Source organism: Dipodomys spectabilis, unplaced genomic scaffold (genome assembly GCF_019054845.1).
Source record: "Dipodomys spectabilis isolate Male_0828 unplaced genomic scaffold, ASM1905484v1 ptg000256l, whole genome shotgun sequence".
NCBI classification, from domain to species: Eukaryota; Metazoa; Chordata; class Mammalia; order Rodentia; family Heteromyidae; genus Dipodomys; species Dipodomys spectabilis.
The window spans coordinates 2006146-2018330 of record NW_024870933.1 but is presented as its reverse complement, the minus strand read 5'-3'; the positions used below and the strand labels follow the sequence as shown (position 1 = coordinate 2018330).

Below are 12185 nucleotides of genomic sequence, written 5' to 3'. Positions count from 1 at the left end.
ATTATACATACAACACAGGGAAGTATAGTGGATGAAGCTGGGTTAGCTGACTTTCGCTCTGCAGAAATATGACAGGAGGCATAGAGGTGAGCCTTCACAATCATCTCCATTGCCTCTCATCGTCCATTTGGGCAGAAAGACCTGGTTCTTCACATTTGTACAACTTAAAATTCTATTTCAGGAGTTAAAACCAACAATTAAAATATTTTTAATGTTCTTTGATCATTATGTTAAACAATGCCAACTGACCTTTTCTCAGAAATAATACATTAAACAAGAGATATAAGCTATAGATAACTTTTTTGGTGTATGAAAAAATTAATTGCAACATTATTTGAGGGCTAAGACAGGATGTTTTCAATTGATGGATTCAAGATCATCATCATTTCACAACACTGTCTTATATGTGACACAGTCATATAACATGATACAATGTTATATACAATGGAAACAAGAGTTTTTATTTTACTTTTTGTGGGTTATTTGTCTGTTTTCCCCCTTTTGTCACTGTTTTTGATTTCTATACCTTTTTTAAATTTAAATTTATTGTCAAGGTGATGTACAGAGGCATTACATTTATATAAGTAAGTTAGTGAGTACATTTCTTGTGGAACTTGTTACTCCCTCCATCATATTTCTCCCACTTTCCCTCCTCCCAATCCCACCCCTGCAAGTTGTACAGTTCATTTGCAACATAGTGTCTTATGAGTATCACTGTTGCATTGGTTTACCCTTTGTCCTTTGTCTCATCATTTTGTTGTTCTCCTTCCTTTCCCTAATTCAGATAAATGTATATACAATGTCCAGGATGCCCATACAATGACAACAGGGGATAAACCACAGGGGAAAAAAAACCCACAAAAGTAAAAAGACATCACATAGTACATTAAAAACAACAACAATGGGGCTGGGAAGGTGGCTCAGTGGTAGAGCGCTTGCCTTGCATGCCTGAGGCCCTGGGTTCGATTCCTCAGCACCACATAAGCAAAAAGAAAAAAGCCAGAAGTGGTGCTGTGGCTCAAGTGGTAGAGCACTCGCCTTGAGCTGAAGAGCTGAGGGACAGTGCCCAGGCCCAGAGTTCAGGCCCACGACCGGCCCTCAAACAAAAACAACAACAACAACAACAGCAACAACAAAGAAAAGCCTCTTGTTTCCATATCTTGGAGTTCATTTCACTTAGCATCATCTTATAGGTCATATGTACATATCTATTAAGGTATTCTGCTCATCTGCTAGGACTATCTTAGACATATAATAATTATTACAAATGAGGGAAACCATGGGATCTATGTTTCTTTGAATATGGCTTACTTCATTTAATATGATTTTTTCCAAGTTTATATGATTTGGGGAGGGTAAGGTGGACCACAGAAATGGTGGGACAAAGGGTGAACTAATTCAGCAATGATACTCACTAGACACTAGAGGGGAACAACTTGTGGGGAAGGGAGGTCAGGAGGGGAAAACTGGGAGGAAAGGAGGGAAGAGGTGACACGGTTCAAAAAGAAATGCATCAATGACCTGACTTATGTAACTGTAACAGCCCTGTATATCACCTTTACAATAAACTTTTTTTTAAAGGTGTTTATGTAGATACCACTCTTTGGGAAAAGTCATAATATGAAGAAATCTGAATGATGAAACAAAAACTTAAGTTGTATCTAAGGGGAAATCAAACTATTTCCATTTCTTCCTCCAACAAGGCACATGTGTTTTTGATTCATATAAGAAGATTCTTTCTAGGGTCTCTTTCTAAGTCTCTGGAGCAAGCACAATGGTCCTAAGGGCCTCAGTGTGTGGTCCCCAGACCAGCATAATCAAAATCATCTGAAAACCTGTTCGACATGTACATTTTGGTGTCTTCTACTTGAGACCTTCAGAATCAGAACCTCTTTAGGGTGGGGCCCAACAATTTCCTTCCAGGTGATTCTGATGTAGGGTTAAGGCCCACTGTGCTTTGAATATGTCCTCCATCTCCTTTAAATATAGTATTTGAGGAATGTAATTTTAACTTTTTTAACAACAAAGCTGATTATACTACCCATACTTTTGTTCTTAAAACCTTAGATTAATTTTTTAAAACTCTGCTTGGAAAATAAACATGTTTTACATTGAGTGACATGAAGGCGATTGTTGTTAGCTTTTAAATTACTTTGTGTTATGAGACTTTCATTAATTACTTATGTTCTTGGTAGCTGAGGCTTTATTGAAAGGACCTATGTTGGCATTAATAAATGCAAACAAAGTGGAAGGTCCTGAGGTTAATGAGATAATGAAACATTAATCTGTGTTTCTTCTTTAATGTACAATAGAGATTCATCAGGTTCACTGTTTGTACTTTGCATTTGTCTTTCCAGGAAGAGCAGAGTATGCTAGCTATGGAAGAGGAGGGCACTGTACAGCTCCCATTAGAAGGGCACTACAGGTAAGATACACACTTACATAAACTAGAATAGACTCTGTTGAACAACTTCATGCTTGTGAAGGTTTGTTGAAGTTGTGTTAAAATAAGATAACATCTGAGATTAGGAATTTATTTACCCAGGTCCCAGTTAAAAGTTTAGCCAGTATTAGCTAATGACTACCCAAATGCAATAAGCCAGAAGCTGTTTTCTGAAGTCCTTCCTTTGTACATGTTATAATGTATATGAGAGATCACTTTCATGTTCTCAAAAAATGCCCTCGAAGACAGATTAGTATCCACTTCTAATATAAATGAAATTGGTATTCACTAGGTTGATCACAGGCAAATAAATATTTTTATTTTGGGAATTTGACTCTAAAAATGAACACTTCCAAAGAAATACTCTATTTCTTGGATGCAGTCATATTAGGAAATATTTATGTAATTATTCAAAATATGCAGATCTTCTTTATATACAAAGATACAGAAAAAGAAAGCAAATTTCGATGAGTTATAATAAAAAATTTTCCAAGTCTTTGACCAAAAATATTCTGTCTGTCACTCTTTTTTTCCTCTTTCTTTCTCTGTGTGGTCTTTTTCTCCCTCCTTTTCTTCCCACTCCATATAGTTTAAATAATTTTCTTATAAAATTATATTTAAGTACTGTTTGTGACCAATTTTGTCTCAAAGTTCTTAAGGGCATACTAACAAAAAAATCAGAGAGAATTTTCTGAGAAGGGTAATTTGTCATACTGTTTTTTTTTAAATGACAGAGTATCTTTTAGATCTTTAGCATTACTCTAAAATCATGTTCCCTAAAATTTCTAAAATATAAGCCTTTGATTTAGGAGTGAGCACAAATATAGCTCATTTTTTCTCCTGCAGCATTAATAAATCTAAAATGTTGTTGATTTAGTTGATGTAGTAAGCTCTCATGTGTATTCTGTGGAAACCAGTTTCATGTCATACCACTTTCAAAAGGGCTTTGTTGTCAAATAGATTTGTAAGATGTTCTATACTGACTTATAATTTGGAAATTCACAATGAACCTTGGCATATGAAATAGTCTAAGTAATACTGCCTTTTTTGTCTTTAGGAATTTGTGTGTGTGTGTGTGTGTGTGTGTGTGTGTTTTACTGAGGTCTAAACTCAGGACCTCACACTTACACAGCTTGCTTGCTTGTTTGGCTGGCACACACGTAACAAAGCATTTTCTAAACCTTTTTGCTCACCAAGATACCTTGTCACATACCATGAGATAATTTTACTCCATATGATACATTTTTGGAAATTGTTGATCTCATCTGTTGAGTTTCTAGGAAACTATCTACACAGGTTAAAATGGAAGAATACATCTCCAGATTGGGCAAGGTAGAGCAATCCAAGGTCTTGCTCATCTGAAATGTTGAATTCGTTGCCCTCTTGTGAACACTTACCAATGTGGTTCATAGGATGCTAGTTTAGGATTGCTGTAGAACATGAGAGTTTATTTTTTTCTACAATGCAATATCTTACGTAGTAAAAGAAAGGCTATTTTTTTGAGCTACTTGTCTTATTTCTGCCATTTAGTTTATATTTTTAGCCCTGAGGAGGTTTTGAAACGTTTTGAGTGTTACAAACAATTGATGCCATTGCAAAATGTAAACACAGCCAGGCATAGTTCAATTCCTGATATTACAGGTTCCACCAGCTACATAGAAAGAACTTGGTCAAACAGACTGCAGTTGCTTGTTCAGCAAATAATGATCAAATACCAAATGTCCTGCCTGTTTTTGGGGAGAACAACAAGAAACAAATTAATCCTTGTCCTCGTGAAATTTACCTGAAAGTAGAATAGAGATAGGAGACAGAGGATAAACAACAGAACAAGTAATGTAGCCTAGATCAAATGTGCAATAAAAAAAAAGTAAATGAGATATTGGAGTGATATGAGAGGGTGGAACTAACAGTTTTACCGAGAGTAGTCAGCATGGGCTTGCCTGAGAAAATGTCATCTGAATAAAGGAAAGAGAAGGCTATATCATGTGGAGGAACATTATAAGCAGGGGGAGACCTGTGCCAAAGTCCTGGAGTAACAAGAATGCTCTGCAACAGTCAATAGGCCAACTAACTGTGGCTACAGAGTGTGAGCAGAGCTGATACTTCTAGTCAGTCAGAGAACAAGGGGGTTACAGACCTTACAGGCTAGTAAGCACTGATTTTATAGTGGATAAGTGGGAGCTACTGCAAAGGAGCAAAGACAATGACAGACCTGCAGTCCTGAGAAGGTTCACAAGAACCTGAGCAAGTCAACACAGTAGCTAATCTGTTTCTTGAAATGAATTAAGAAATTTGCAACCCAAATCTTTATTCAACTGACATCTTTTCTTTCAACTTTTCCCAGATATGTTTTAATAATTGAGAACTATTCAGTACTTGTCAATGGTTTTTAATCAAAATATGCTGAAATTAACAAAAATATACAAACAATTAAATATTATTCATCCTTCCAAGTAAAGAAACTCTGACATATGCTAAAACACATCTGAACATTGAGGACATTATGCTAAATAAAATAAGCTAGTCACAAAAAGACAAACACTATAGGATCCAACTTATACGAGGCACTTAAAATAGACAAAATCATAAAGACAGAAAGTATAGTGGTGGTTGCCAGGCACTGAGGAGATGAGAAAACAGGAGTTAAGGTTTAATGGATGTTGAATTTAAGTTTTATAAGAAGAAAAAGGTTCTGGAGATGGATGGTGGTGACGGTTGTACATTATGGATATCTTTAATAACATATCAATGTACATTTAGAAATGACTAATAATATAAGTGTTCTACTATAGTAAAAAATCAAGAACAAATATTTCACACACACAATGACTATATTTAGTACCGGTCATTGAGTAGGTAGTTACTTATTTAATGTTTATGGTTTCATTTTGGGTGAACTCCTATCTAGAGATGATCCATCTGTGATCAATATTTCTGATGAAATGTCAAAGACTGCCTTGTGGAAGAACCTTCTAATTACGACTGATAGCTCAAAAGATAAGGAGTCCAGCTTTCCTTCTAAAAGGTTTGAATTTTAACGTAATGAGGTTGTACTAATTCCAATGATTTTCATGGCATAAATCCACTAACAAAGGAATGATATTGGTTTCCAACAAATTAATGTCTAAAACGTTTCAGAAAATTCATTTTGAAAGGGGGTGGAGATTGTAATTTTTCTGAATGAATATTTTTCAATGTTTCCCTTTCAAATTAAAAACTCACTCCAAAACTATCACAGTGGGGGGGAAATGGAGCTATAAATGAGTCCCGTGCATGACATTTCTGGACATTCATTTTGGCCTACTCTTTTCTATGATTTTATTGTATTTCTTCATTACCCACTTTCCAGAACCTGTTCAGATGTCTGACATTTCCCACTATTTCCTTATTTTTTTAAGCGTTATGGCACATGGTTATTTTATATTTAGTTTATTTCTAGTACCCTATTCCAAGTCTCTGAAAATCTCCCCTAATTTCTTTACCCCAAAGCTTTCAGCTCTTGAAAGTTCTGTCCATTCTTACTTTTCAATATGTAAACATGCAAACAACTCCTGTAGTTGTGGATGGTGATCTTAAATGCATGCTGAGACAAGACTCTGTACTAAGTATCAAGAGTCCTCATGGGATTTCAATTGAATTTTCCAAAATTGACAAGAGATCAAACCATACCCTCCAGACTTTTAACACTGATCTTTAAAAAAAAGGGAATTCCTCTATTATGCTAGTCTCTCTTCTTGTTACGGAATGGTTGAGGCATTTGGGATGGTGTTGTAACTATTAAGTTTATTTTCATAACCTTAAATTAACATTTTCTACTTAATTTTTATATTACATTTTTGCCATAAGCTCCCCTTCCTAATCACTCTAGAAGCTGATTCCCCAAAGGTAAGACCCTCTCCCTCAAACCTATTCTGTGGTTGCATTTCTTTATGTTAAATGGTGTCTTCTGGAATTCTGGTCAGCCTATGTCCTCTGTGTGAGTTTTGGGGAGGCAAAAAGCTTGGTGAGTCTTGGGCTCAGATCTAATATCAAATGGAATTTGATATTGGCCTGAAACTGGGCTAAGCTTTTTCCCTCCTTAACTTATACAAATAGATCATAAATAAAACAACCAATTGTACACAACTGTACTTAGTGATGTTGTCAAATTTCTAGATTGGAAGAAAAAAAAAATTGTTCCTCTAATTAAGAAAATTGCAAAGCTGGAAGATTCCATTTATGTTACCATGATGCATTTATACCTGCAAGCTTTATCTAGCTTCATGAGACATAACTGGAAACATGGGATAAAGAAAGAGGCTACATTAGACTGGAGAGTATAGTATGTCTCTTGCTGCTAGTTTTTGTCACCCCAAAATGGCATGCTGCTTCAGTGTCATTCCTATGCCCAACAAAAGAAACAAGACAAAGAGTTGGTGTTCAGAGTCTTTCCACCAGAAGCTCGGGATTATTTTTTACTTTCTTTTTTCTCTTTCTCTGTCTGTCTCTCTCTCTTTCTCTTCCACACTCTCCCTCCCTCCACCCCTCCAAAACTTACTCCAACAGAAATTGTTATGAATTAATCAATAGGCCTTCTTAAAAACTTTGACCATTTTTTGAACAGAGCTTCAAAATACCATGTATTTGTTTGCTTAAGCCAAGCAGCTGTAATATTTTATTTCAAAACTTGCTTTTCTTTCCCTCCTCCAAATACCTGCTATCATGTTGCTATTGTCCCTGCTATTTCCCTACTTTTCTAGAACTCTTGAAAGAACATCGGAGTTATGCGAAAGGTAATTTTTCAAGCCCACTAACATATGTGTTTGTGGATCCTTTTGCATTAAAAAATATGATGTTTCTCTAATTTCTTTTAAAATATGGAATCCAAAGTGATGGGCTTAAAGCAAAATGCTATGAGAAATAGGAGAGAATTTGAGACCGCCAAATTTGTAGATTATATTTCTTCCTCAATTATGTGGATCCATAGTCCAAATTCTTCCTCAGTGTTCCTTTGTTTCAAGCAACATATTTTATGCCATAAGGCATTTTAGGTATTCTTTACAGTAAATTGTAAAGTCAAGTGGTACTCCATTTTTTGTGTGTGTGTGTGCCAGCCTGTGGCTTGAACTTAGTGTCTGGGCACTATTCCTAAGAGTTTGAGTTTTTTGTTTGTTTGTTTTTGCTCAAGACTAGTACTCTACTACTTGAGCCACAACTCCACTCCGGCTTTTTTTGGTGATTATTGGAGATAAGAAATACGGATCTCATGGACTTTCTTCTTAGGGCTGGCTTTGAACCACAATCCTCAGATCTCATCCTGAGCAGCTAGGATTGCAGCTGTGCCTGGCTCAAATGATACTCTTTATCAGAAAAATCTAAAGTAATATGTGTGTAGAATACAACAGAAGTAGTATGTTTTAAGTCCATCCACCTTTGTAATTTGATAAAGCCATTTGTTTCTTGGTCTTAAAAGTAGCTATTCCCACTGAACTGATATTGAAACTATTGTCGAATGAAAGTTCGCACAGTTTGCATTTGTTTGTGTCTTTTTGAGACAGAGCCAGTCTTCTGACTCCAGACTAGTCTTCTTGAATCCTACTTCCTCAGATTGCCGAGTGCTGGGATTACAGGCAGGAGACACCATGCCTAGTACTTTCCTTACTTTTTAATATGGTAAATTTTGTAGCTTCCCACATAAAACTATCTGTTAGTGATACTCTTCACTCATTTTAATAAATGTGAACACTTACAGAAAGAGCGTAGTTTCCAGAATTTTAATACTCTCTGAAGGATACTGCTTTCTTGGACTCTGTTGAAGACATTGAAGTATGACAACTAAGAACTATTAAAATTTGATTTGTTAGAGTACCCAATGGCTAAAACCCAAAAATGCCTGAAGAACAGCTTCCCAGGATCTGTCTCTCTTGAGACTTAGGCTGGTTCCATGCAGCCTTTGATCAATCCCCTTCAGCTATTTTCCATTCTATCCTTTGCTCTAAGATGTCTCTAAGAAGTTTGGATAAATTCTTAAATGGATTTTAGCATAGTAGTATATTTTTTTCAATTATTTAATAAACATTTCAGGCTTGGAAAATATTTTATCTAGTTTAATTGGAAGTAGAATCCAAGAACTGATCTCAAATTTTACTTCATCTATAGAAGTTCTACTTTGATACCACTTTAACATTGCTATACATACAGGAGACAAATCCCACTGCTGCTTATTGGATGGATTGGTAGAAACAGGTTTCATGAAAAACCACATTGTATCAGAATAGGTGAGCCACTGATGTGTTTTATAAAACCAACACCCAAGACCAGCTTTTCTTGGGAAAGTATTTATCAATGCTAGAAAAGGTCACACTTAGTTTTGCCTTGCACACATCCTTCTAACCTGAATTCTCTTTTGCTCTGTTTTTCTAGGCCTGGGCCCTCTCATGACAGCTCAATAAATACTGTTCATAGCAACCATTTTAGTGCCATTGAAATGTAACAGCATCACAGATTTCTTAGCAGCAAGCCAGGAGTAGATAGGTCATTTTCCCCTCTCTCTCTTTTGAAATATTACTTTTATACTTGAGGCTGTAATTCCTCAAGGGCAAGGATAGTTTCTTCTATCTTTTATTCCTAGGTCTTTATAAAGTGCCTAGAAATATATATATGTATATATGTACATATATATTACAAAACCAATAACAGATGTATAGTACATAGTTGCTACAATAAAAGCTTAAAACCAATTGGCATCTAGAAACATGAAAACATGAATGTAACAAGAAAGAAAGAAAGGAAAGAAGAAAGAAAGAAAAGAAAGAGAAAAAGAAAGAAAGGAAAGAAAGGGACAGACAATAAAAAGATTCACATAGAATATTTTTCACAGAAGTCTATAAAACTTCTGTTCCATACTTTGCTGAAATCTAGTATGAAATCAAACCAAGAGTTTCAATAGGAGACAGTCATGTAACCATTTGTTATTTTATATGTTTCCCAACCCCAAAAGCTCCAATATAACCAGAGCAGGCCAAGGGAAATTTGATATCTCCCCCCGCCCCCGCATCTGTCTGTGTCTTTCTTCTTTCTTTCTTACTTTTCCTTTCTTTCTTTCACTTCTTTCTTGTCTCCTCCCTCCCTACCTCCCTTCCTCCCTTCCTTCCTTCCTTCCTTCCTTCCTTCCTTCCTTCCTTCCTTCCTTCCTTCCTTCCTTCCTTCCTATCTCTCTTATCTTTCCTTTCTCTCGCTCTCTCTTTTTCTTTCTTTCTTTTCTTTCTTTCCTTTCTCTCTTTCTTTCCTTTTTATCTTTCTTTCTCTCTCTCTTTCTCCCTCTCTTTCTCTTTCTTTTTTTCTTTCTTCCTTCCTTCCTTTCTTTCCTTTCTTCCTTTCATTTCCCTTAGCACTTTGAGGTGACTTATAATGCCATTGGAAATTCATTTATTTATCGAAAGGTTAGGAAACATCAATATCACAAATATTGTGTATGTACAGAGGCCAATATGTTTCTTCCTCACAGTTTCCTATAGATTAGATTTGCTATCATACCTTCCAAAAGACAGAGTCAATGGCCATTGGAATACCAGCATCAGTATTCTGGAATTGAGCTGTAAGAGTACTTAGAAGCCATCTGGTGTCAAACTCAATTTGTGGATAAAGATACCAAGTCTCAGAGAGATTAAATCATTAGTCCTAGGTCATATATTTCATTCTTAGCTTTTGTGAACTGAACCCAGGTCTCATAATTTTATGCACAGGGCTCACTGCACTTCCACATTCTGCTTGTTGCCTTGGTTTTGTCTGAGAGAGACTGAGAGCCAGGTAAAGCCCAAGGAAAAGTTAATTTGGAAAGCAAGAGAGCAGACACTTGTCATGTTATAGGAACTGAAAGTAGAAGAAAGTGAGTCATACAGATAAAGGAGTTAAAAATACAGAGTTAAGACTCTCAACACATCATGTGCACACTGTCAACTCTTCTCATGGAGAGAGAAAAGAAAAGGGGGAAAAAGTTGCTTTGCTCTGACCTGTAAGGAGTATGTGCTGAGAAGTGTGGCAGGCATAAACCCGGGTGCCATAGACACTCGCTCACACCAGCTCTCAGCGCTGGCAGCGTGCCACAGATGGCAGAAGCTCCGGCACTTCTTACCTGATGGTGCCGGGTGGTGGTGACAACTGAGAAGGGCTGTTTCTAGCATGAATTGGAGGAAAAACAATTTTAAAAACACACTCTTAGAATGTGTCTAAGTTATTGACCACTAAGAAAGCTGCACAGGAGGCCACATTGAAATACAGAGTTAGAGTACTTTATTACTTGGAGAAGAGTCATAAAACAAAGGTAGTCCCCACCATTAACGATTTTATATTAAGGGCTGAAGTTAACAGTAAAATGTGTGGACTCTTTCAGGTTAGTGCCTCCAAGGCTGGTTGTGAGTTGTCCTGTGGCGAGGGGAGCAGAGAGGCCTCTGATACAGCAGGCTTTGTCATGTGCAAAAAGTATTGGGGGAATTTGCCCCTAAGGAAACATATGTTGTAGGTGTAGGTTCCTTACACATGACCATACTATTAGAACTTTCCTTGAGAAACTCGATGTGAGAGGAAGAAAAGTGTACAGTAGAAAATTATTGAGAAAAAGAAGACAAAAATGACAGAGTCTCACTTTCAGCTTAATTAAATGGTACCATTAAAACTAGAAGGTGAAATGAAAGAAGTTTTACTGGAGTGAGAGTTTGCTCTCTAAGGAGGTGAAGGATCATTCCTCTGATGTACAGGTGGAGGGACAGGTACCTGGAGAGAATTCATTCAGGGTGATCAGTAGCTTGACCAGGAGAGATGCTTGCTTCACCTAACCAAGACATTGTCTTCAACAAACATCAAGATTCAGTCTAGCCATGAAGGATGAGCCATTTGCAGCAAAGCTCAGACACACCGCTTCGGCAACTTGTTTGTGTCATTTTCTAGTGTCAGTATTGTCTTAAGGTGGACATGACTGGCCATTTCAACAATCATCAATGATTCATTTGCCCAACGAGGACCATGGTATTGATCTTGCATGCTTTTAGAATTTTTTTTTAATGTCTGGTTTTATTTTTTAGTGTCTGTTTTTGAATTTCCCCCTCTCTGCAGTTCTTGGCTTCTATCTCACTGAATGTAAAAGATTTTAAGTGTTGCTGTCGATCTATGCTTTGAAGCATGAGAGAGCAATGCTTATGGGCTCTTGTGTTGCTTTGGGGTTGATGGGTTTTGTGACTGAGATAGCAAATTTTATAGTAGTCATGCTGTATTGCAGTAATAAATTTTTCCTTTTTCCCCCTTGTAGCACTGAAAGCCGAAAAGAGAAGAAAGCTGACTCAGGGAAAGGTGTTGACAGGGAGACTTGTCTATGACTTGATCTTCAGTTTATTTTTTACTTATATATGAGAAGAGTGTCACAATTATTAATGAAACTACTTTGATCATGTATTGTAAATTCTGTTTCTCATCCCAAATCCACCTTCATACTGTAAGTAGTGCAATGCTCTTTCATTCTCTGTTTAGCTTTTGGAACAGTGAGACACCCCTGTGATCAGACACAATAGCTATTGCAAGAATCTGTATGTTCTTGCTGTTTAGTAGACATTTGTAAACACTGGATTCTTCTTGCTAGCTTTATGACAGCAATAGTATTCTTAAAGAGACAAGTCATATTTACCTAGCTTGTATTTTCTTACTTTAGTGTTCTGATGATAACTGATAATTTTGTTCAGAAGAATTTTGAAAGGTAGTCATACTTTTAATT

The 12185-nt window shown here is 36.5% G+C and overlaps 1 protein-coding gene across 13 annotated transcripts in view; it reads left to right on the top strand.

Annotated features, from left to right (window-relative positions):
- The window catches only part of Slc4a10 (solute carrier family 4 member 10), a 274758-nt gene extending 262820 nt beyond the window's left edge, over positions 1–11938 (top strand). For 5 of the 13 annotated variants that reach the window (XM_042699500.1, XM_042699494.1, XM_042699493.1 and 2 more), the window contains 3 exons: positions 2358–2425; positions 5352–5468; positions 11727–11908. In XM_042699500.1, the coding sequence (XP_042555434.1) occupies positions 2358–2425; positions 5352–5468; positions 11727–11793 (252 nt within the window). In that variant the 3' untranslated portion in view covers positions 11794–11908. Of the gene's footprint in view, positions 1–2357; positions 2426–5351; positions 5469–6289; positions 6329–11726 lie in introns of those variants that run through there. The other 8 variants (XM_042699504.1, XM_042699503.1, XM_042699497.1 and 5 more) reach the window with 3 other exon arrangements.
- Positions 11939–12185: the final 247 nt, after the last annotated feature.